The 23,597-nt window shown below is 33.9% G+C and overlaps 1 protein-coding gene and 1 long non-coding RNA gene across 2 annotated transcripts; both read left to right on the plus strand.

The window, feature by feature from the left end:
- The first annotated feature begins 15,471 nt into the window (after positions 1-15,471).
- Positions 15,472-15,942, plus strand: LOC109172199 (agamous-like MADS-box protein AGL62). Its single transcript, XM_019321347.1, has one exon. The coding sequence runs from the start codon at positions 15,472-15,474 to the stop codon at positions 15,940-15,942; it is 471 nt and encodes a 156-aa protein (XP_019176892.1).
- Positions 15,943-20,743: 4,801 nt separating this feature from the next.
- Positions 20,744-21,293, plus strand: LOC109172350. The gene is made up of 3 exons (XR_002052740.1): positions 20,744-20,788; positions 20,883-20,981; positions 21,071-21,293. It is a non-coding gene; the product is annotated as an uncharacterized LOC109172350 (long non-coding RNA).
- Positions 21,294-23,597: the final 2,304 nt, after the last annotated feature.

Genomic DNA, 23,597 nt, shown 5'->3' on the forward strand with positions numbered 1-23,597 from the left:
TGAATCTTTGTCTTAGGATGTCATTTTTATTGTATTGGTATGTGCATGTATAATTACTTTGATCTATGATCTATTAGAATCAGTCTACTCTATTTTCTATATCAATCATCAACAAAAACTTAGATTTTAATCTTCTCCAACATTTAAATCATAAATTCATATAATTATACTAATTTATAGATAATATTACAAAGAGGAAATCATAATTTAAGTCCCTCAACTATTTGCGGAGTATAGTGTTAGTGTTCTACAAGGGTTAGGGTAGAAAATTTTGGCTAAATAGCAAGGAAGGAAAGAAATTGGAGAAAAATAATTGAGCAAATACCAATTTTGATCACGGGAGTATTAGTAAAATGACGATTTTGGTCCACATGTTTAATTCATACAAATTTTCATCCACGACTATTGTTTTAGTACAAATTTCCATCCAACACTACTATTTTAGTACCAAAATTCATCATGTCGGTCAACCCTCTATTTAAGACATGCCGAAATCTAAAATTTTTTAGGGCATTTTTGTCCTTTTTAACTTAAGATTCCAATTTGAGCACGAATAAAGGTATTTAAGCCCTAAGATCGATCTCAATTCGCAGTGGCCTAATTGCATTTTCATGTTACGTTCAGTAGCCAATTTCTACTCCACCACTTTTCCTCTTACTTTTTTCCAACTAATCCTTCCTGAATCTGTACCATGTTTGCTTTCTCACTTCAGTCTTCATGTACATTTTTGTTAATGGGTGTCATCTAAGTAACATAGTAATAAATTAATAAGTGTTCAATTTTAATACTGTAAGAATATTTCATTGTTATCTATTTAAAACTAAGCAATGGTCGATCTACACTTATTCTGTACCATGTTTGCTTTCTCACTTCAGTCTTCATGTACATTTTTGTTAATGGGTGTCATCTAAGTAACATAGTAATAAATTAATAAGTGTTCAATTTTAATACGGTAAGAATATTTCATTGTTATCTATTTAAAACTAAGCAATGGTCGATCTACACTTATTTCGTTGCTAATATTGTATTTGCTTTGTAGTTCAGTACTGACTCCATACTATCTCTACTGAGACTTGAACCCACAACATTCTATATGGGAGTACAACTTGGTGCCACTGAATTATAAGTTCTTTGGCGTATAATTATTGAGTTTAGTGTACTTAAATGTATATAATTACTTGATCTACTACAGTATAATTTATCACCCCCAGTACGCCTGATCTATTATATTGTCTATTTCAATCATCAATATAATAAAAACTTAGGTTATAATCTTCTTCCAAACTTAAATCCTACATTCATACAATCATAAAATTTCTAGATAATATTACAATTTGTATGTTTAAAGAGTTACAATTTTTCTATTATCTCATTGACTCCATTATATTAAAAAAAAAAAAATTAATATGATATAGGATATTACAAGTGGATTATAATAGAATAATCGAACATGTCATGTTTAACTAAAATATAAGTTATTTATAAAAAGGAAATCTCAAGCAATCAGTGCTAAATTTGTGGTGGGCCACGAGACTAAGTTAGACCCATACAGTGGGCCACAAGACTAAGTCAAAGCCCATCGTTCTAGGCCCGGAGATAGGGTCCGGGCTTGAGACTCTTCATGGACTGCTCGGACTATACATTCTCGGACTCCGGATCTCTATTATTATTGGGTCATTTCTAATATATCCCTCAACCATAGCTATTGAGATTTGCTAGAATAGGAAAAATGTTATGTAAGAAAAATATGGTTTGTTCGGTTCTTCAATATAATCCTTGATTTCTATATTATTATGTTTAAAGAGTTACAATTTTTCTATTATCTCATTGACTCCATTATATAAAAATAAATAAATTAATATGATGTAGGATTTACAAGTGGATTGTAATAGAATAATCGAACATGTCCTGTCTAACTTAAATATAAGTTATTTATACAAAGGAAATCTCAACCAATCAGTGCTAAATTCGTAGTGGGCCACGAGACTAAGTCAGACCCATACGGTGGGCCACAAGACTAAGTCAAAACCCATCGTTCTGGGCCTGGAGACAAACCCCGGGCTTGAGACTCTTCTTGGACTGCTCGGTTTATACATTCTCGGACCCTGAGTCTTTATTATTATTGGGCCATTTTTAATATATCCCTCAACCATAGCTATTCAGATTTGCGACAAATTATTGTGTGGACCATGAATATCAGGTACATTTTTAATATATTAAAAGTATATTATTTTTGTACTGATGGTACATTTATTTAAAATAATGTACTCTTAATATATTAAAAATGTACTTTCAAAAAATGTACCTTACGTACATAAATAATGTACCCTTAGTATATTAAAAATGTATTTTTTATTTATGGTCCACACGATTGTGTGGACCATGATCCATGCAATAATGATTAGAGATTTGCTAGAATAGGAAAAATGTTATGTAATAAAAATATGGTTTGTTCGGTTCCTCAATATAATCCTCGATTTCCTATATTAATATGTTTAAAGAGTTACAATTTTTCTATTATCTCATTGACTCCATTATATAAAAAAATTTATATATTCGTGTAGCAACTTCTTGAATATTTATGTATTTATAATTTGTATATGCATACTTTTATTATGTATATTGATTTTGGTTGAAAAAATCACTAGGGCCTCCTCGGACACCTAGGTGAGCTGGGGTAATCGATGCCTAGGCGCCCGTGTATTTTTTTATTTTATTTTTATTTTAATTTTTATTTTAATTTTGTTAAGATTTTATTATTATAAACTAGTTAATACTTTAATAATTAATACTAAAATATTAAATATTAACCTAAAAGGAAAAATAGCTAGCCGGCCGACTATGTGTCCTAGTCGGCGCCTAGGTAACCTATGTGATTAGTGCCTAAAGGGCCTAGTCGGCCGCCTAGACAAGTGATTATAGTGATACGTTAGGCGGTCGGTCGGTGCCTAGGCGCGATTTTTACAGGTGATATTAATTACTATATTTTATTCATAATTTAATTTAAATTTTCTAGTTAGTTTGACCCGGTCCAAGTTCCATTACTTTTTAAAAGGGGAACAGGCAAATTATGCCGTGGAACCATGTCCACCTTACAAGGTGGACACGATTTCAAAACTGTCATAATTGTGAATATAGAATTCAAAAATTATGAACATAGAGTTCTATAATTATGAACATAGAGTTCTATAATTGTAAATATAGAGTTCAATAATTGTGAATATGAAGTTCAAAAATTATGAACATAGAGTTCAATAATTATGAACATAGAGTTCTGTAATTGTGAATATAGAGTTCAATAATTGTAAATATGAAGTTCAAAAATTATGAACATAGAATTTTATAATTATGAATATAGAGTTCAGTAATTATGAACATAGAACCGTGTCCATCTTGCAAGGTGGACATGGTTCCACGGCATAACAATTGGGGGAGTATAATAGAGTACGATTTGATTTAGAATACAGTGTGGCATATTTTATAATTATAGAGTTTAGTCTAGTTTAATCTTTGTCTTTGTAGGATGTAATTTGTAATTATATTTGTCTTTGTATCAAACTTTAAATTTCATTCACTTTATTTTGTTTTAAAAATTATGTTAGTTTTTAATTTTTTTTCATATAATATAGTGTAAAAAACTTACATTAGAATTTTAAATTTTGAATGTTAGGCTGTTTACTTCAATTTTCTATACTACTCTGTTCAACTCTCATTTTCTTCAATGGTTAACTGAAAATATATAATATTGGTTGAAGGTCTTGGTTCATGATATAATTTTGAAAATTTTAATCCTTCAATTATTTTAAGCATAGCCAATTTATTCCTCTCGTGAAATTTCTCTTTAACAGCCATTTAAGACATAACTTTTTAGGAATTTCACAATCCACTAACTATTTGCCCCAATTGGCTCCTATGCTCTCATGGTATGGTGTTTGGTTGGGGAATGGTATGGTGTTAGTGTTCTGTAAGGTCTAGGGTAGAAGATTTTAGCGTGCGGAAGGATGGAAGAAATTAGGGGATCAAAAAATAATTCCTTAAACATCGGTTAAAAAAAATTAAGATTGAAATAATTCAAAGACCGGATTTTTTAAAATTGAAAGTCGAAACTACATTGCATATCCGTCAAATCGTCATTAATTGAGGGATTGAAACTTGAAAGTGCAATTTCCCCTTTTACCAAAAAAAATGAAATTATATAATAATAAATAATTCTTACCTTTGAGCTTCTACTTTTTAAATTTAATTACAAATTTGCATATATTAAGGAACAATTTCATCTGTATATCAAAGTTTTTCACTTTATTTTTTGAAATTTTTTTTTATTTATTTTTTTCATATAATATAAAATGTGAAAAAAACAACATTAGAATCTTAAATTTTTTCCTCAAAAAAAAAAAAAAAACTTAAATTTTGAATATTAGAACCGTTTATTTCAGTTTTGTATACTACTCAGCTCTAACAAAAAATTAATTTTTTCAATCATTTGATTAAAAAATTTGACCATAATTCTTTCTACCATATAGGTGGAACTCACTTTAGCTTTTATTAGTATATATATATATATATATATATATATATATATATATATATATATATATATATCTCGTAGATAGATAGTAGAAATAAATAAATAAGTAAATCCTACTCCGTATTTGACAACGAAAAAATATGCTTTTCATAGTCAAATTAGGAAAACACAGCACTCCTTGCATCGCTCATAATCTTTCTATAAATTAAAATCTCTGCATTGCTTCCTCATATTTTCCATAGACGACACTCGCTGTGATTACAGAGTTTCATTTCTAGACGTAAACTGTACTCGTACTTGTTTTTCTCTTGAAAATTAAAAAATTTTGAATGGCGGGTGTTGGGGTTCTTCATCCGAGTGATCCATTGAAGAGTGGCAGTGGCGGAAAGTGGTGTCGGAAGTGGTGTCCGAAGAAGCCAAGTTCCCAGAAGAATGGAATTAGCAGAGGTGGAAGCGTTGCCAGTAAGAAGGAGAAGTCCATTTCAGTGCCGAAAATGGAAGAACGTTACTCTGGATGGTCCTTCTTCACGTCGCCGCCACCAACCTCCCTCCCGCTCCCGGCCTTCTTAACAAAAAACGATGCGGCTGAGACTGCAAGGAATTGAAGAACTGAAGAACGACGACCCTAGGATCGGAGTTATCTGTGGCGGATCGGATTCTGAAGCACTATCTTTACTGAATTATTTGACCCAACAATTCTTTAAAACAATTTGAAATTCCTCACTCCCAGGCTCAAACATGGTTATGGAGGGGGTGTTACGTAATTCACAATATAATCTACCACCTTCAATTACTTAATTTTCTCAAGGAGAAGGAGTCAAATAGATTATGTATGGTTTTATATATTTAGAATAGTATATTGTATAATTATGGCTTTTAGTTTATTTTAGTTGAATCTTTGTCTTAGGATGTCATTTTTAACATTCAATTATCTATGCATGAACAATTCTAATATAATCTTGTCTTGATATACTTTAAAGTACTTATTTTAAAAAAGAAAAAAAAAACATTGCGCATTATCCAATCGCGCAATGCGCGTAAAAAACTAGTTAACTTAGAAACGAGAAATGAGTACGACCAACAAGTAAGAATGAACGAATTAATCCTACAATTATCCTATATCTTGTAAGGATGAATTATTTACAGACTCTGTAACTACAAACAGATTCTGGCTTCAATGAGATTTAATATCCAAAACCATCTCTAAAATTGGTGTTGTAAAGTCAAATTCTTTCCAATTTCAAGATTCATAAGCCCAATGCCCCAATGTCCAACAAATTATGCTGTGGAAACGTGTCCACCTTGCGACACAGTTCTATATCCATAATTTTTATACAGTTGATTCATATGTTCTTTACTTCTTTAGCACGTACTACCACCCAAAATTGAAAGGTATAAATATAATTTCTAGAAACCAAAAAAGTCATGTGTTTATACATTTGATCATAGGATAATTTACACCAACAATTGTAGGGAGTATAATATTTGTAGCCCAACGTATAACTAAATAAGTATTGATCACTTTTAAGGGGCAAATTATTGTGTGGACAATGGTCTACATAATTGTGTGGACCATGAATATCAGGTACATTTTTAATATATTAAAAGTACATTATTTTTGTACTGAAGATACATTAATTTTGTATTGAAGGTACATTATATAAAATAATGTAGCCTTAGTATATTAAAAATGTACTTTAAAAAAATGTACCTTACGTAGTATATTAAAAATGTACTTTCAAAAAATGTACCTTACGTAGTATATTAAAAATGTACTTTTTATCTATGGTTCACACAATTGTGTGGACTATGGTCCATGTAATAATGATTGATCTTTAAGCTAGAATAGATACAAAAAATATATATAAATTAGATACTATCTTATAACAGAGTCAATAATACTAAAAAAAAAAAGAATATAGAAATATTGATAAAAATCAAGGGTATTAACCTAAATTTAGTTAAAGTTTTTTACATTAGAAATAAATAAATAAGTAAATCCTACTCCTTATTTGACAAAGAAAAAATAGTAGTACTACTTTTCATAGTGAAATTAGGAAACACAGCACTCTAATCTGCTTACATCTAGTCATAATCTTTCTATAAAATCTCTGCCATATATGCTTTTCTCAGATTTTTCCCATAGACATTCGCTGTGATTTCAAAGTTTCTTTTCTAAACGTAAATTGTACTGGTGCTCGTTTTTCTCCTGAAAATTCAAAACTTTCCAATGGCGGGCGTTGGGGTTCTTCATCCGAGTGATCCGTTGAAGAGTGGCAGTGGCGGAAAGTGGTCTCGGAAGTGGTATCCGAAGAAGCCACGTTCCCAGAAGAATGGAATTAGCGGAGGTGGAAGCGTTGCCAGTAAGAAGGAGAGGGGCATAGCTGGTGAAGCGCTGAAAATGGAAGAACTTTACGCTAGATGGTCCTTCTTCACGTCGCCCCCCGAGCTCCCTCCCGCTCCCGGCCTTCTTAACCAAAAACGCTGCGGCTGCGGCTGTAGGGAATTAAAGAATGATGACGCAACTAGGAGTTATCTGTGCATGGCCGATTCTGAAGCTCTATCTTTAGAAATTCCTCACTCCCAGGCTCAAACATGATAATGGAGGGGTGTAACTCACAATCTGCCACCTAGTCCATGTTCAATTCCTTTATTTTCTCAAGGAGAAGGAGTCGAATAGATTATATATTTACAATAGTATACTGTATAATTATGGATTTTAGTTTAGTTTGATTGAATCTTTGTCGTAGGATGTCATTTTTAATTGTATTGGTATGTGTATATTTACTTGATCTACTATAATATGATCGGTCAGAATCAATCTACTCTATAAGTTCGAATCATATAATCATACTAATTTATAGATAATATTACAAACCGTAATTTCAATCCCTATAATCATACTAATTTATAAATATTATTACAAAGGGGAAACCGTAATTTTAATCCCTCAATTATTGGCGGAGATATAGTGTTAACATTCTGCAAGGGCCGCTATTAAAAGAAATTTTCCCGAATGATTAAATTGGCTACAATTGAAATAATTGAAGAACCGAATTTCTTAAAATGAAAACTAGGATTACATTGCAGTATAAGGTCAAATTCTTTCCAATATCAAGATTCATAAGCCCAATGTGCACAACAAAATATTCACAAAATATGTATATCATAAGCAACTTCTATTACACTAAGTTGTTTTGAGTCTTTTGGATGAGAACTGATTGTATTATATTTTCTAAACTTAATTACAATGAGATCAGATGATGTGAATATATAGAATAGAGAGTCACAATGTGACAATGATAAGAAGTAGAGAGTCACAGTGTGACAAGGATAAGAAGTTCTAAACAGACTCATATACATAGAGTCCTGATACTCCCCCTCAAGCACAGTGTATACTAGTAACCTGTAGCTTGTCCCTTAAGGAAGAAAATCTAGGTCCAGGCAGAGCTTTGGTGAAGATATCAGCAAGTTGATCCTTTGTGGAGATGAAGTTGACTTGGATATCGCCCGAAGCTACTCGATAATCAATCTCCACATGCTTGGTGCGCGCATGAAAGATTGGATTTGCACTCATATATGTAGCTCCTAGATTATCACACCATAATTTTGGAATGGAAATACCCGGAATCTGTATCTCACGCAATAATGACATAATCCATAGAACCTCAGCACAAACATCTGCAAGAGCTTTGTATTCAGCCTCAGTGGATGACCTGGCAACAGTTCTCTGTTTCTTGCAAACCCATGATATAAGATTACTCCTCAAGAAAACAGCAAAACCACTCGTGGATTTTCGATCGTCAGGACAACCAGCCCAATCAGAATCAGAGAAAGCATGAATGTCTCTAGATGAGCACCGTCGTATGCGTAAACCATGATCAACTGTTCCCTTAACATACCTGAGTACCCGTTTGAGCTGCTCCCAGTGTGATATGGTGGGGGCATGCATATGCTGGCATAACTGATTAACTGCAAAGGATAGGTCAGGTCGTGTGACAGTGAGATATTGCAGTGCTCCAGCTAGACTCCTGTACTGTGTGGGATCATCATATAGATCTGAATTGAAGGGGACAGTTTTCGAGACAGAGATAGGTGTAGAAAGGGGTTTGCATTCAGACATTCCAGCCCGTTTTAAAATATCATTCATATACCGTTGTTGAGATAAAATAATCTCATTGTCACTCTTAACTGTTTCAATACCCAGAAAAAAATTTGGTTCACCAAGATCTCTGATTTTGAATGTAGCAGACAGTTTGGACAAGAGCTGAGACATAATACCTTGATCACTTCCCATTACAAGAATGTCATCCACATACACCAATAGATAAACCAAAGCAGAGTCTTTAGAGTAATAGAACAGAGAGACATTTGTCTTGGATGCTTGAAAGCCAACCGATAGTAAGAACGTATGCAGTCGATTAAACCAAGCTCTGGGAGCTTGTTTTAACCCATACAGAGATCTTTTTAACAAACAAACATGATTCGGGAAGTTAGCATCAATATAACCAGGGGGTTGCTTCATATATACTGTTTTAGCTAGATTACCATTCAGAAAAGCATTATGAACATCTAGCTGTTTGATAGACCACCCAGATGATAAAGCTAGAGAGAGAAGGAGTCTTACAGTCGTAGGCTTTACCACTGGACTAAAAGTGTCGAAGAAGTCCTGACCTGGAACCTGATTAAAACCTTTCGCAACCAGCCTGGCTTTATGCCTTTCAATAGCACCATCAGCCTTTCTCTTCGTACGAAACACCCATTTACAGCCAATAATATTCATACCTGCAGTGGGTGGAACTAGAGACCATGTGTGGTTATGCAGGAGAGCATTGAATTCTTGGTCCATGGCTTCACGCCACTCAGGATATTTGACAGCTTTAGAGTAACATGTGGGTTCCGTGGGATGCACTTGAGCTGCTAGAGCAAAAAGATGAGCATCTGCGTTGCTGCGAGTGGCCATAGAGTGAGTACGGACATTGGGCCTGATGGACCGCCCACGTGGACGGCCTCGCCGGCGAGCAACAGGCTCCACAGGATCACCCGACGAGGCAGCCTGTCCAGGAACCACGGCTGGTTCGAATGAAGCAGGTAGCGGCGGTTCTGGCAGCTCATCATTGGACACGGCAGGAATAGGTGTGCTGTGACTGAGAACAGATTCCGCCCAAGGTCTAGAAAACGGAGTAGATAGATCCTGCAAAGAAGTTTTAGTAGCAAAGGGGAAAACTTCTTCATCAAATCTGACATGCCTGCATGTGTAAATCTTATTAGTATGTAAGTCCATGCATCTGTACCCCCTAAAGGACTCAGGATAACCTAGGAAGACACATGGAGAAGACCTGTATGACATCTTATGACGATTATATGGTCGAAGATGAGGGTAGCATAAACACCCAAAGACACGAAGAAAAAGATAGGAAGGAGGGGATTTATGTAACAGGAGATGAGGACTGGAGTTATTTAATACAGAAGATGGCATTCTGTTAATTAAATAGACAGCAGTCTCAAAGGCAAAATCCCAAAATTTCAAAGGAACAGAGGCATGAGCTAGAAGAGCCAGACCAGTTTCAACAATGTGACGATGTTTTCGTTCAACACGACCATTCTGTTCATATGTATAGGCACAGGATTGTCTATGTTGAATTCCTAATTGAACAAACAAAGAATGCAACTTTTTGTACTCAGCACCTAAATCAGACTGAATGGCCTTTATTTTGCAATTAAAGGACCGTTCAACAAGAGTACGAAATTTATCAAAGATGACATAAAGATCAGACTTTAATTTCATAGGAAAGAACCATGTATAACGGGAATAGTCATCCACAAAGATCACAAAATAACGGAAGCCAGAAGTAGATAAAGTGGGCGCAGGACCCCAAATGTCTGTGTAAATAAGATCTAGGACTTGAGAACTAGAGGAAGCAACACGGGGGAGGGGAAAACGGGCAGATTTGCCTAATTGACACGCATTGCATAAAGAATTATGACAACGAATATTATCACGAGACCCACTAACCAAACAAGAACGAAGTATATGGCTAAGAACACGGTTATGAGGATGACCTAGACGATTGTGCCAAGTGGAAGCAGAGGCACGAGCGGAAATAAACGCTGACGGAGACGAACTAGGTAATGAAAGTGTGTATAGTCCCCCCGAACTATTGTCCCGAAGAAGTATTTCCTTGGTATTGATATCTTTTACAACAAAAAAGGAGGGTGAAACTCAAAAAAGACTTTATTATCGGATGCAAACTTCTGAACAGATAATAAAGAATTAGACAAACGCGGAACGTGAAGTATATCAGACAATGTAAATGATCTAGAAGGGGTATTAAAAGAGGCATGGCCAACATGACTAATAGATAAACCCATACCGTCACCGACACGTAAAGTGTCATTACCAGTGTACTTCTCCGATGTAGAAAGGACAGCGATGTTCGGAGTTGCATGATTTGTGGCTCCAGTGTCCGGAACCCAAGTATGAGAATTTGACGAGGTTTTAGCAACTAAACCATTCTGAAACACCAAATTAGCCTGAGAACCCGGAGCCCCTGAATATCGCCGAAAACAGTTGACTCCCGTGTGACCGAAACTTTTGCAAATTTGACACGGATCATTATAGCGCCAAAAACAATTGGCTCTCGTGTGACCAAAACGTTTACAAATTTGACACGAATCATCATAGCGCCAAAAACAATTGGCTCCCGTGTGACCAAAACGTTTACAAATTTGACACGGATCATCATAGCCACGTTGCTGACCTCCATGGTAATTAAGGTTGCCATCGCAGCGCTGCATCTTCTTAATTTTATGAATCACAAAACCCTAGCTAACTGATACCAGATGAGAACTGATTGTATTATATTTTCTGAACTTAATTACAATGAGATCAGATGATGTGAATATATAGAATAGAGAGTCACAATGTGACAATGATAAGAAGTAGAGAGTCACAATGTGACAAGAATAAGAAGTTCTAAACAGACTCATATACATAGAGTCCTAATATTTTGACCATAACATTTAACTAAGTTGTTCATCAGAAGAATGTGCAAACAACCCAAAATTATGAAAGCATAATTTCTTTCCTGGGTTATATGGAAACCACATGAAAATCAAGGAATGGATGAAGTAACAAGACTGATCACCTAATGGAACTCTTACAGTACATAGGAAAGGAATTAGTTGATGATTTTATTAAAAATTTTCTTTTCGAATTCAATTGCAGCTCTGAATTTACTATTCAGATATGACTGTTTGGAGTGGAAGTTTGCTCTCAACCTCCTTCACTTCTGCATTTCTTTCAGCAACAACTTTAGACATTCCAAACATCTGAGAGGAATTGTTATCCAGGATCAATAACCATGCAAAACTGTTCTAAATTCAAATATTAATTATAGTAACAGTCAAACATAATTAAAAGTTGAAAACAACCTTGTGGAGAGTTACATGGCCATAAATGCATGTAAGATTGTCATATGTTCTTTACTTCTTTAGCAAGTACTACCACCTAAAATTGAAAGGTATAAATATAATTTCTAGAAACCAAAAAAGTCATGTGTTTATAAGTAGGATCATAGGATAATTTACACCAATAATTGTATGGATCGGAGTATAAAATTTTTAGCCCAATATATAACTAAATAAGTATTGATCACTTTTAAAGGGCATGGTCCACATAATTGTGTGGACCATGAATATCATGTACATTTTTAATATATTAAAAGTACATTATTTTTGTACTGAAGATATACTATTTTTGTATTGAAGGTACATTATATAAAATAATGTAGCCTTAGTATATTAAAAATGTACCTTCAAAATTGTACCTTACATAGTATATTAAAAATGTACTTTTTATATATTCATGGTCCATGTAATAATGATTAATCTTTAGGCTATAATAGACACAAAAAGTATATATAAATGAGATACTGTTTTATAACAGAGTCAATAATACTAAAAAAAATATATAAAAATATTGATAAAAGTTAAGAGTATTAACCTAAATTCAGTTAAAGTTTTTTACATTTTTTTACATTAGAAATAAATAAGTAAATCCTACTCCTTATTTGACAAGGAAAAAAATAGTACTGCTTTTCATAGTGAAATTAGGAGACACAGCACTCTAATTCGCTTACCCTCCGGTCATAATATTTCTATAAACTCTCTACCATATATGCTTTCTCAGATTTTTCCTATAGACACTCGCTGTGATTTCAGAGTTTCTTTTCTAAACGTAAACTGTACTGTGGCCGTACTGGTGCTTGTTTTTCTCCTGAAAATTCAAAACTTTCCAATGGCGGGCGTTGGGGTTCTTCATCCGAGTGACCCGTTGAAGAGTGACAGTGGCGGAAAGTGGTGTCGGAAATGGTGTCCGAAGAAGCCAAGTTCCCAGAAGAATGGAATTAGCAGAGGTGGAAGTGTTGCCAGTAAGAAGGAGAAGGGCATAGCTGCTTCAGCGCCGAAAATGGAAGAACGTTACGCTGGATGGTCCTTCTTCATGTCGCCGCCACCAACCTCCCTCCCGTTCCCGACCTTCTTAACCAAAAACTCTGTCGCTGCGGCTGCAAGGAAGAATGGCGACTCTATGAATGATGTGTAGCGGATTCTGAAAGCTGTGAATTATTTGACCCAATTCTTTGAAAAGAAATGCCTAACTCTAGGATAATATAATGGAGGGGTGTAACCCACAATCTACCACCTACCCCAACTTCAATTCTTTAATTTTCTCAGACAGTTACAATTAAGTCCATTGGTGTAAAACTTGAAGAAGCTAGTGACTGGACGAACTAGCTAGTGGCATAAAATTCTTAATATTCTTTTATCGGATTTTCCATATCATTTTTCAAAAAAAAAAAAGCTACTACAAATTGAGTTCATTGTGAGAAGCTCTCATACATCCCTGGGCTTCTTGATTTGCTTCCACAATTTCATCAATCGCTTCACTCCTCTTCTTCTTCGACTCAATTATTGCCTCCATGTATGTCAGCCCCATGCTGATGATGAACTTCAACTTAATCTTTCAACTTTCAACTTTCAACTTCTTCGTCTTTTTCTCTCGTATTGTAAGTCCAAACAAAATAAGGTAAATTATTGTGTGGACCATGAATATCAGGTACATTTTTAATATAGTAAAAGTACATTATTTTTTGTACTGAAGGTACATTATTGTATAAAATAATGTATTCTTCGTATATTAGAAATGTACTTTTAAAAAATGTACCTTACGTACATAAATAATGTATCATTAGTATATTAAAAATGTACTTTTTATTTATTGACTCTGGTCCATGTAATAATGATTGACAAAATAATGAAAAAGCTTTTGCATTGTATTCTTTGGGTAGACAAAATTTCATTGAGCTGTGTTCGAATTTAATCACAACTCAAATTCTCTCATTTTTGGAGGTGATTGGAAAGCTAGAGCTTTTGAGCAAAAATGATCGTACCAACAACTTTGAAATTTAAAAAAAAAAAATATTTTCATTATTTTCGATCACCCCTATTGAAAGTTGTTGAAAATATCGACAATTACCAAATATCATAATTGGAGTTTTTCTTTATTCTTCCAAAGGCTGAACCCCAACCCTAAGGGCGGGAGTTTTTCTTTATTTGTTAGACGGTTGGTATTAAATTATCTAGCTACCATATTTTGTCATGTTTATTATGCCCATACAAAGTGAGGGAATAAAATGGTTTGTAACATATTTTCCACATTTGTATCATCTAACACATACCAGAGAAATTGATTGTTTTACATGACTATGAAATATAATTATTGTTCAATTTTGATTTCTATATTAGTATATAATTTTAAAGACAAGAACTAATTTATTTTTTTTACTACCTATTCACAATCGAGATATTAAGTATTATTTCGTAATATGTATTATTTATGGTTCACGTATCAATTTCTAATACGATTTTATCTTTGACCATCGCATAAAGTAGTAAATAAGTCTTAAACAATATATACAAATTAAGTGTTTAAATTCATAGCAAACGTTAATCATTTTATATTTATAAATTAAATTACTTGTAATCAAATAAGGTTGAATCACATATTAGCGGGAACGGGGAGCGGGTCACACGGTTTAAACCTTGTACAATTGTACTTCAATTCATTTTTATTTCCTAATATGTATTATTTATGGTTCACGTATAAGTTTTTAATACGATTTTATCTTTAACCATCACATAAAGTAAAAAATAAGTCTTAAACAACATACACAAATCAAGTGTTTAAATTCGTAGCAAACGTTAATCATTTTATATTTATTAATTAAAGTACTTGTAATCAAATAAGGTTGAATCACATTTAAGTGCGCGGGATCGGGGATGGGGTCGTAGGGTTTAAACCTTGTACAGTTGTACTTCAATTCATTTTTATTTCCTAATATGTATTATTTATGATCCACGAATGAGTTTTTAACATGGTTTAATCTTTGACCATCACATAAAATAGTAAATAAGTCTTAAACAACATGTACAAATTAAGTATTTAAATTCGTAACAAACGTTAATCATTTTATATTTATTAATTAAATTATTTATAATCAAATAAGGTTGAATCACATATTAACGGGATCGGGAATCCAGTCACATGCCGGGTTTAAACTATGTATAGTTGTACTTCAATTCATTTCTATTTCCTATGTATTATTTATGGTCCACAATTAATTTTTAATTTAATACGATATTATCTTTGACCATAGAATAAAGTAGCTCCCAGTATACAATACAAATAAAGTAAATTACCATAATGGAGTATAGGTTGATTGTCCCAAGCCATTTTATATGTTAAGAAATAAAGTAATAGTAATTTTCTAAGCCAGCTTAATAATCCTATAAATATGCTTGTGTTATAAGCCTAGGAGAACATAATATAAAGTAGCAAATAAAATTAAAGTTGTGATATCCTTGAGAATCGAAGGTTAGCTATGGCGAGAACAAGTAGGGGCAGGCAAAGGGTTGAGATGGCAAAGATAGAGAACAAGAGCCATCTTGAAGTCACGTTCTCTAAGCGCCGCGCTGGACTTTTCAAGAAGGCCAGTGAGCTTTCCACCCTCTGCGGCGCTGATGTTGGTATTATTGCTTTCTCGCCGTCGGAGAAGAAGGTTTTCTCGTTCGGCCACCCCAGTGTGGAAGCGGTGGTGGAGAGGGTTCTCGGTGAGAACAACCCTGCGCCGCCGGTTAACGAGACTGGCGGCAGGGTGTTGGCGGCGACGGAGCAGTTTATTGAGGATCACCGGAATGCAAGGGTCCAGGAGCTCAACATGGAGCTGACGCGGCTTGAAGCCATATTTGAGCTTGAGAAGAAGAGGGGTGAGGCCATTGATAGAGCTGTGGAGGCGAATCGTGAAGCTCATGGATGGCTGAGAGGCTTTTACGATGATCTTAGCTTCCAGTAGCTTGTAACTCTGAAAACTGGGATGGAAAATCTGATGAAAAAAATTCACCAGAAAGCTCATCATTAGCTTATGCTGGTGCACGAAAATTGCACGCCATTTAACACATATGCAAGTGGCGTTTTCCCATCTGGGAATATGATTACCGGGGACCCAACTTCTGCATTTAACTTTGGAACTGGTGATGATTATCGGGGATCCAAAATAATGCTATATATTTATTTACCATGTATTTTAATAATACCATGAAAAAAATTAAAAAATATATAATTAATAAAGACAATCATATTATCTACTTGAGAGATTTGTTGACAAAGAGAGTATTCAAATCACACAACAAATTGAAGTGAGAACTACCTCGCAATGTCCTTGTTTGACAATCAGCAGTTAGCGGTTAGCGTTAACGAATTATATTAGCGAATTTGACCAGCGAATTATATCAACATTTGATAAAAAGATATTTGAAAAAATTAGTTGTTTCGATTAACATGTAAAATGACCTAAGGGTATACATATATTTAATAATAATAATAATAATAATAATAATAATAATAATAATAATAATTATTATTATTATTATTATTATTTTAAAAAATATATATAATTAAGTCAATCATATTAACTACTTGGGGGATTTATTGACAAAAAGAGTATTCAAATTACACAACAAATTGAAGTGGGAAACTATCTCGCAATGTCCTTATTTGGCAATCAGCAGTTAGCTCTTCAATATTAGTATATATTTAATATTTTATGCCCTAATTTTTATTTGTTCCCCTTATGTCTCATATTTGGTTTTAACCATACCTATACAATTATTTTATTGACAATTATAATCAATCTTGACTATATTATCTTGCATTTGTAAACTTAGAATTGCCTATTTAAATACGCAAATTTAACATTCAATTATCTATGCATCGACAATTCTAATATAATCTTGCCTTGATATACTTTAAAGTACTTATTTAAAAAAAAAAACATTGGGCATTATCCAATCGCGCAATGCGCGTAAAATACTAGTTAACTTAAAAACGAGAAGTAATATGACCAACAAGAATGAACGAATTAATCCTACAATTATCCTATATTTTGTAGGATGAATTATTTACAAACTGTGTAACTACAAACAGATTCTGGCTTCAATGAGATTTAATATCCAAAACCATCTCTAAAATTGGTGTTGTAAAGTCAAGTGCTTTCTAATTTCAAGATTCATAAGCCCAATGCCCCAATGTCCAGCAAATTATGCTTTTGAAACGTGCCCACGTTGCAAGGTGGACAGGGTTCCATATCCATAATTTCTATACAATAGATTTGTTGGTCCCAATAGGGTCGAAAGGAGAGTCTGGGGGGGGGGGGGGGGGGGAGGGTGAATAGACTCAGTTCGATTTTTACAGAAATAACTCCTTTTTTAGTATTGCTTTGCACTGTTTTATGCTTATAAAAATTTCGGTTTAAGGGCCAATGATATGCGATGCACGAAAGTAAAGCGGTATGTAAATAGAGAGACGAGAGATTTTTATAGTGGTTCGGCCAACTGTGCCTACTCCACTCTTCTTTCACAACTTGTGAAAGGGTTTGCACTATCACTCCTAGTACAAACTATGTCAAGCTAGCTTCCTTGATCACTAAGTCGGACAGCTACTTGGAAGGTTTTTCAACTCCTAGAGTTTACTCCGCCTCTATCAACGTCTTCTTCAGAGTTGAGGGTTGGAAGAAAAGATTTGCGTGGTTCTCCAACAGATTGAAGTCTTGGCTGACTGGTTGAATGATGGATGATCAACGTGTATAAGATGCAAGACTTCTTCAAGATTGTGAAGATGAAATCTGATGGCTCTCTTTGAAACTTCACAACTTGAATCACTGGTTTTCAAAAGCTTAGAAGAGTGAACTTGTATAAGGAGCTTTTGCATAAGTATTATCAGTTGAGTGAAAAACTAGCACCTTCTTCAATGGAGAAGGTGGGTATTTATAGGAGAGGAAATATCCATCTATTGGAGGGAGATGATATTTCAAACCTATGGACCAGTGGGTAATGCTCGGAGAGCTTGGTGCATTTAATGCTTCATTTATTGCGGTTGTACCATGTAGTCGTTGGTGGCAAGAACTTCTGCAAGTTTTTGTCTTCTAGCTCTGGAAAGAGGTACAATGGCATTTAATGCATCTTGGTTAATGTGCACCTTGTTCTTAGGACAACTTGTTCCTAGGATGATTTCTCAGCTGAGACTTAGACAACATTCTTCTTGAATTATGTGAAGATGAATTGTCTTGGCAATCTGATTGTAGACTTAAAGTCTCTCTTCACGAAAGATTGCTTTTATCTTTCGTCTGAGTTGGTGGCTGTGAGGAGCACCTCTTCATTTGTTGCATAACCGATAGATAGCCTTTCTTTAATCTTTCGATCTACTTTCGTCCTAATAGACCTAACTAACATATCATAACTCAGTTTCGTGTGTTTGTCTAGCTTAACACGAATTACAAGATGAGTTATGGTATTTTTCGTCTAGGACGAAAGTGGCAACAAGCACTAGTACAAAACAGGGCATAGGAGACTGGCATTTAGCTACTGTTTTAAAAAAAAACAGTAGTGTATTCTTAATTCAAAAATTCGCGGTGGCAATTTCGTAATAATTGAAATAACGCTTTAATATTTTGCTACTGTTTCTAGTTAAAACAGTTGCAAAATAGAAAAATAAAACGCCACCGTTTCTCTTTGAAACAGTGGCGGAATTTATTTTTTAAAAAAAAATAATTAAAATTCATTTCAAAAAACAATAAAAAAAACCCTACCCCTGCACCTTATGCAACAATAACAAATCGAATGAATTGAAAATTAAAAACTTTCGATCTCAGCTCCTCCCGCGAACGGCGAACGCTGCCACAGCCATCTTCAACGGCGAACGCCGCCGCAGCCATCTTCAACGGCGAACGCCTCCACATCCGCTGAACGCCCTTTCCTCCGCCACAGGTGCGGACGCGACGACCGTCACTGCCTCCGCCCGCCATAACCACTGTCAGTCTGTCACTGTCTCCGGTCGCCACAGCCGCCGTCACCGTCTCCGCTCGCCACAGCCGCCGTCACCGTCTCCGCTCGCCACAGCCACTGTCCATCTGCAATAACCAGGTTAGTTTGTTCTTCACGGAGATAATAATCTAGATGTGCAAAGTGTTTGTTCTTAGACATGCCTTTCTTTCTCTTCTTCCAATTCCTTATTTAACAGATTCTATGAAGATAAATTGCTCTGATATTATAAATCACTATAGAACTTGATGTTTTCCCCTCCTTAAACCATGTAATTAAATGTTGAGTAGACTCTTTTTGGCTGAACCAGATTCTATATACGCTAGGTGGACAAGAAAATCTTCAGATAGCCAAGAAATATTATGCATCAACTGTAGACTTAACTGGTGGCAAAAATACTAGAGCCCTTTTTGGTATATGCTTGGTGAGTGCATTTCTATCTCTCAAGTGTGTTTCTTTATGCATAATTGCTTTTTATTAGATCCCAGTTTGTTTAAATCCATGTCAATTTGAGGTGTTCTTGTGATTTTCCATTGATCCAGCCTATAGTCTCTGAAGACTGTAGAGTTTTGTTAATAAACTTCATCTAACTAGTGTTATTAAAACCAAACTGTAGATTGATCCGTGAATATTAACTTTATGTTTCTACGGAATATTAACTGTATTTATTCATTTTTTTAAGATAAGTCCATAAAGCTGCCCTGAAAAGGGTCTCTTTGTTGGCCATTTGGAAAAAAGATGATGAAAAGAAAAGGTGTTATAAGGAGGTCAGTTTAAAAAGCTGAGTGAAAAAAAGAATGAATAGGAAGTGAGTTGAAAAATGGATATGAGGGGGATATAAGTTAGGTGGATAGTTTTGGTTATTGGAAGAACACCCTAAGGATATTCAGTTGAGGGGTGTTGTATTTAATGTTAAAGTAATAATAAACCCCAATGATAGGTTGTTTGGCTTGGCAATCTTGAGGGGTAAAAGAACTTGGTGAACTTGCCTAGAAAACTGAGAAGCTGAGGCTTGTTTGCTAGGATTAGGATGTTTGGTTTATGAAGCTGTCCAGCTGAGACCTTCATCATGGCACTCAGATACTTTAACCCAATGATGGGCTGCTAGCTGGGCAGTCTCTGAGGGTTACAGCTTGTTGAGGGTACTGGCAGTAGAAATATTGTGCAGCTTTTGTTTGGTGGATCTACATATGTAGAGATCAAGCCATTTAATTGTTTTGCAGGTAGGTGGAAGATTGAAGATTGATGTTGAAGATCCTAGGAGTTTACACTACTACAGAATTGGACAACAATATAAGCATTCCTAGATAATAAGCTGACGCGGGACAACAATATAACTACTGGGAAAATTTACCAGGCATGTATTTACATTCAAAGTGATTTTACACTGCCCAGCACCTAATGTTTATTGAAAAATCGCATTATATTCTGAAGCAGAATCAGTTTCCATTCAACATAAGCTTCAGAGCAGCCCACATATCCTGCTTTGGATTGTTATTGGTTTAAAAAAATCTTAGAGAACCAAGACATTGGAAGTTAATCCACTAGAGTGATTCTAAAATTTACCATCTGCTAGGCTTTGTTATAAACCTAAGATTGGTGTAGTTATCATCTTTTCTTGATAGTAATATAGAAGACTCTACCATCTTCTAGTGGATTAACTTCCAATGTCTTGTCATGTGCATTCATTCATGTGATAAAATTTAAAGAAATTGGCACTGTTTCATGTCTCAAACTAACCAATGGTTATTCTGAATGTGGCAATGACACAATAGTCGAGGAAGCCAATGGTTATCATCAAACTAACCAATGGTTTCATGCAAAGTATGTATAGAAATTGAATTTAAGTTTTAATTAGTGTGATAATATGAATAACAATAAATTGCTTAAATTAATAATATATATATGTATTTTGTAGTGCCCGATACAACCTGGAGATTATGAGTGTGGATATTATGTCATGCGATACATGTTTGGTATCGTGACAAAATATTCATCATTTGATGATTTGGATAAGGTAAGTGAATTTAAATGCAACTATGTATAGTACAGTTAAGTTATATTTTATTAATTAACATAAATTTGATTACTTAAATTTTTTTGTAGGCATTTGAAAGCGATAGTCCGTACTCCATCAATGACATAAATGAGATTCGGGAGCAATGGGCAAAATACTTCTTTTCGGAGTGCGTGTAACTTTTGTTTTATTGATAAATAGTTTTGTTTTGATGATAGTATTGTTTTGTGCATGTTTTGATGATATTATTATATTAAAGTGTAATCGAGGATATAAAGTAGTATTGTGTTTTGATGATAGTATTGTGTTCAAGTGCATTTTGTTAAAGTATTGATGATTGTTTTGTGTTAAAAGTATTGTGGTTCTATGATATTAAAATGTGGTGATATAAAGTAGTGTATTGATAGATAAATTGTGTTGTGTAGGACTTTTAACTGTAACAGGTACAAGAATTATTAAAAAAAAAATAGTGGATTTAACAAAAATAAATTTAATAATTAAAATAAAAAAAAATCCGCGACTGTTCTTCCTTTAGAACAGTCGCGGATATATATTAAAACGAAAACATTCCACGACTGTTTCTATCATAAAACAGTCGCGGATGACCCCTGAATAAAGAAAATGAAAAATAAATAAAAATACAATCCGCGACTGTTTGACATCAAGAATAGTCGCGAATTAATACCTAATTCGCCACTGTTCCACAACAGTCGCGTAATGTCCGAGGATTTTTGTGACGCTGGTATCTGCGACTGTTGTACAACAGTAGCTAAATGTCATTTACAACAGTAGCAAATGACCAGATCTGCACTAGTGAAGAGATGATGAAAAAGTTAGGCATCTACAGTCTAAGTTACATTGGTATCATCAAAATCTTAATACATATGTTCCTAACAAGATTTATATGTTCTTTACTTCTTTAGCACGTACTACCACCCAAAATTGAAAGGTATAAATATAATTTCTAGAAACCAAAAAAGTCATGTGTTTATAGTTCGATCATAGGATAATTTACACCAACAATTGTATGGAGTATAATATTTGTAGCCCAATGTATAACTAAATAAGTATTGATCACTTTTAAGGGGCAAATTATTGTGTGGACCATGGTCCACATAATTCTGTGGACCATAAATATCAGGTACATTTTTAATATTTTAAAAGTACATTATTTTTGTACTGAAGATACATTATTTTTGTATTGAAGATACATTATATAAAATAATGTAGCCTTAATATATTAAAAATGTACTTTCAAAAAATGTACCTTATGTAGTATATTAAAAATGTACTTTTTATCTATGGTCCATGTAATAATGATTGATCTTTAGACTATAATAGATACAATGAATGAGATACTAGCTTATAACAGATGTCATAATTGAAATTTCCTCATACAAAAATATATATATATATAGAAATATTGATAAAAGTCAAGGGTATTATCAAAATCTTAATACATATGAATTAAAAAAGTTAGGTATCTACAGTCTAAGTTACATTGGTATCATCAAAATCTTAATACATATGTTCCTAACAAGATTTATATGTTCTTTACTTCTTTAGCGCGTACTACCACCCAAAATTGAAAGGTATAAATATAATTTCTAGAAACCAAAAAAGTCATGTGTTTATAGTTCGATCATAGGATAATTTACACCAACAATTGTATGGAGTATAATATTTGTAGCCCAATGTATAACTAAATAAGTATTGATCACTTTTAAGGGGCAAATTTTTGTGTGGACCATGGTCCACATAATTCTGTGGACCATAAATATCAGGTACATTTCTAATATTTTAAAAGTACATTATTTTTGTACTGAAGATACATTATTTTGGTATTGAAGATACATTATATAAAATAATGTAGCCTTAATATATTAAAAATGTACTTTCAAAAAATGTACCTTATGTAGTATATTAAAAATGTACTTTTTATCTATGGTCCATGTAATAATGATTGATCTTTAGACTATAACAAATACAAAAAGTATATATAAATGAGATACTAGCTTATAACAGATGTCATAATTGAAATTTCCTCGTACAAATATATATATATATATATATATATATATATATATATATATATATATATATATATATATAGAAATATTGATAAAAGTCAAGGGTATTAACCTAAATTAAGTTAAAGTTTTTTACATTTTTTTACAATAGAAATATATAAATAAGTAAATCCTACTCCTTATTTGACAAGGAAACAATAGTACGTTCTGCTTTTCATAGTGAAATTAGGAAACACAACACTCTTATATTATCCGCTTACATCTAGTCATAATCTTTCTATAAATTAAAATCTCTGCCTTGCTTTCTCAAATTTTCCATAGACAACACTCGCTGTGATTACAGAGTCTCATTTCTAGACGTAAACTGTACTCGTGCTTGTTTTTCTCTTGAAAATTCAAAAATTTTGAATGGCAGGCGTTGGGGTTCTTCATCCGAGTGATCCGTTGATGAGTGGCAGTGGCGGAAAGTGGTGTCCGAAGAAGCCAAGTTCCCAGAAGAATGGAATTAGCGGAGGTGGAAGGGTTGCCAGTAAGAAGGAGAAGGTGAAGCGCCGAAAATGGAAGAACGTTATGCTGTGATTGTAGG

Source organism: Ipomoea nil, unplaced genomic scaffold, assembly GCF_001879475.1.
Source record: "Ipomoea nil cultivar Tokyo-kokei standard unplaced genomic scaffold, Asagao_1.1 scaffold0415, whole genome shotgun sequence".
NCBI lineage: Eukaryota > Viridiplantae > Streptophyta > Magnoliopsida > Solanales > Convolvulaceae > Ipomoea > Ipomoea nil.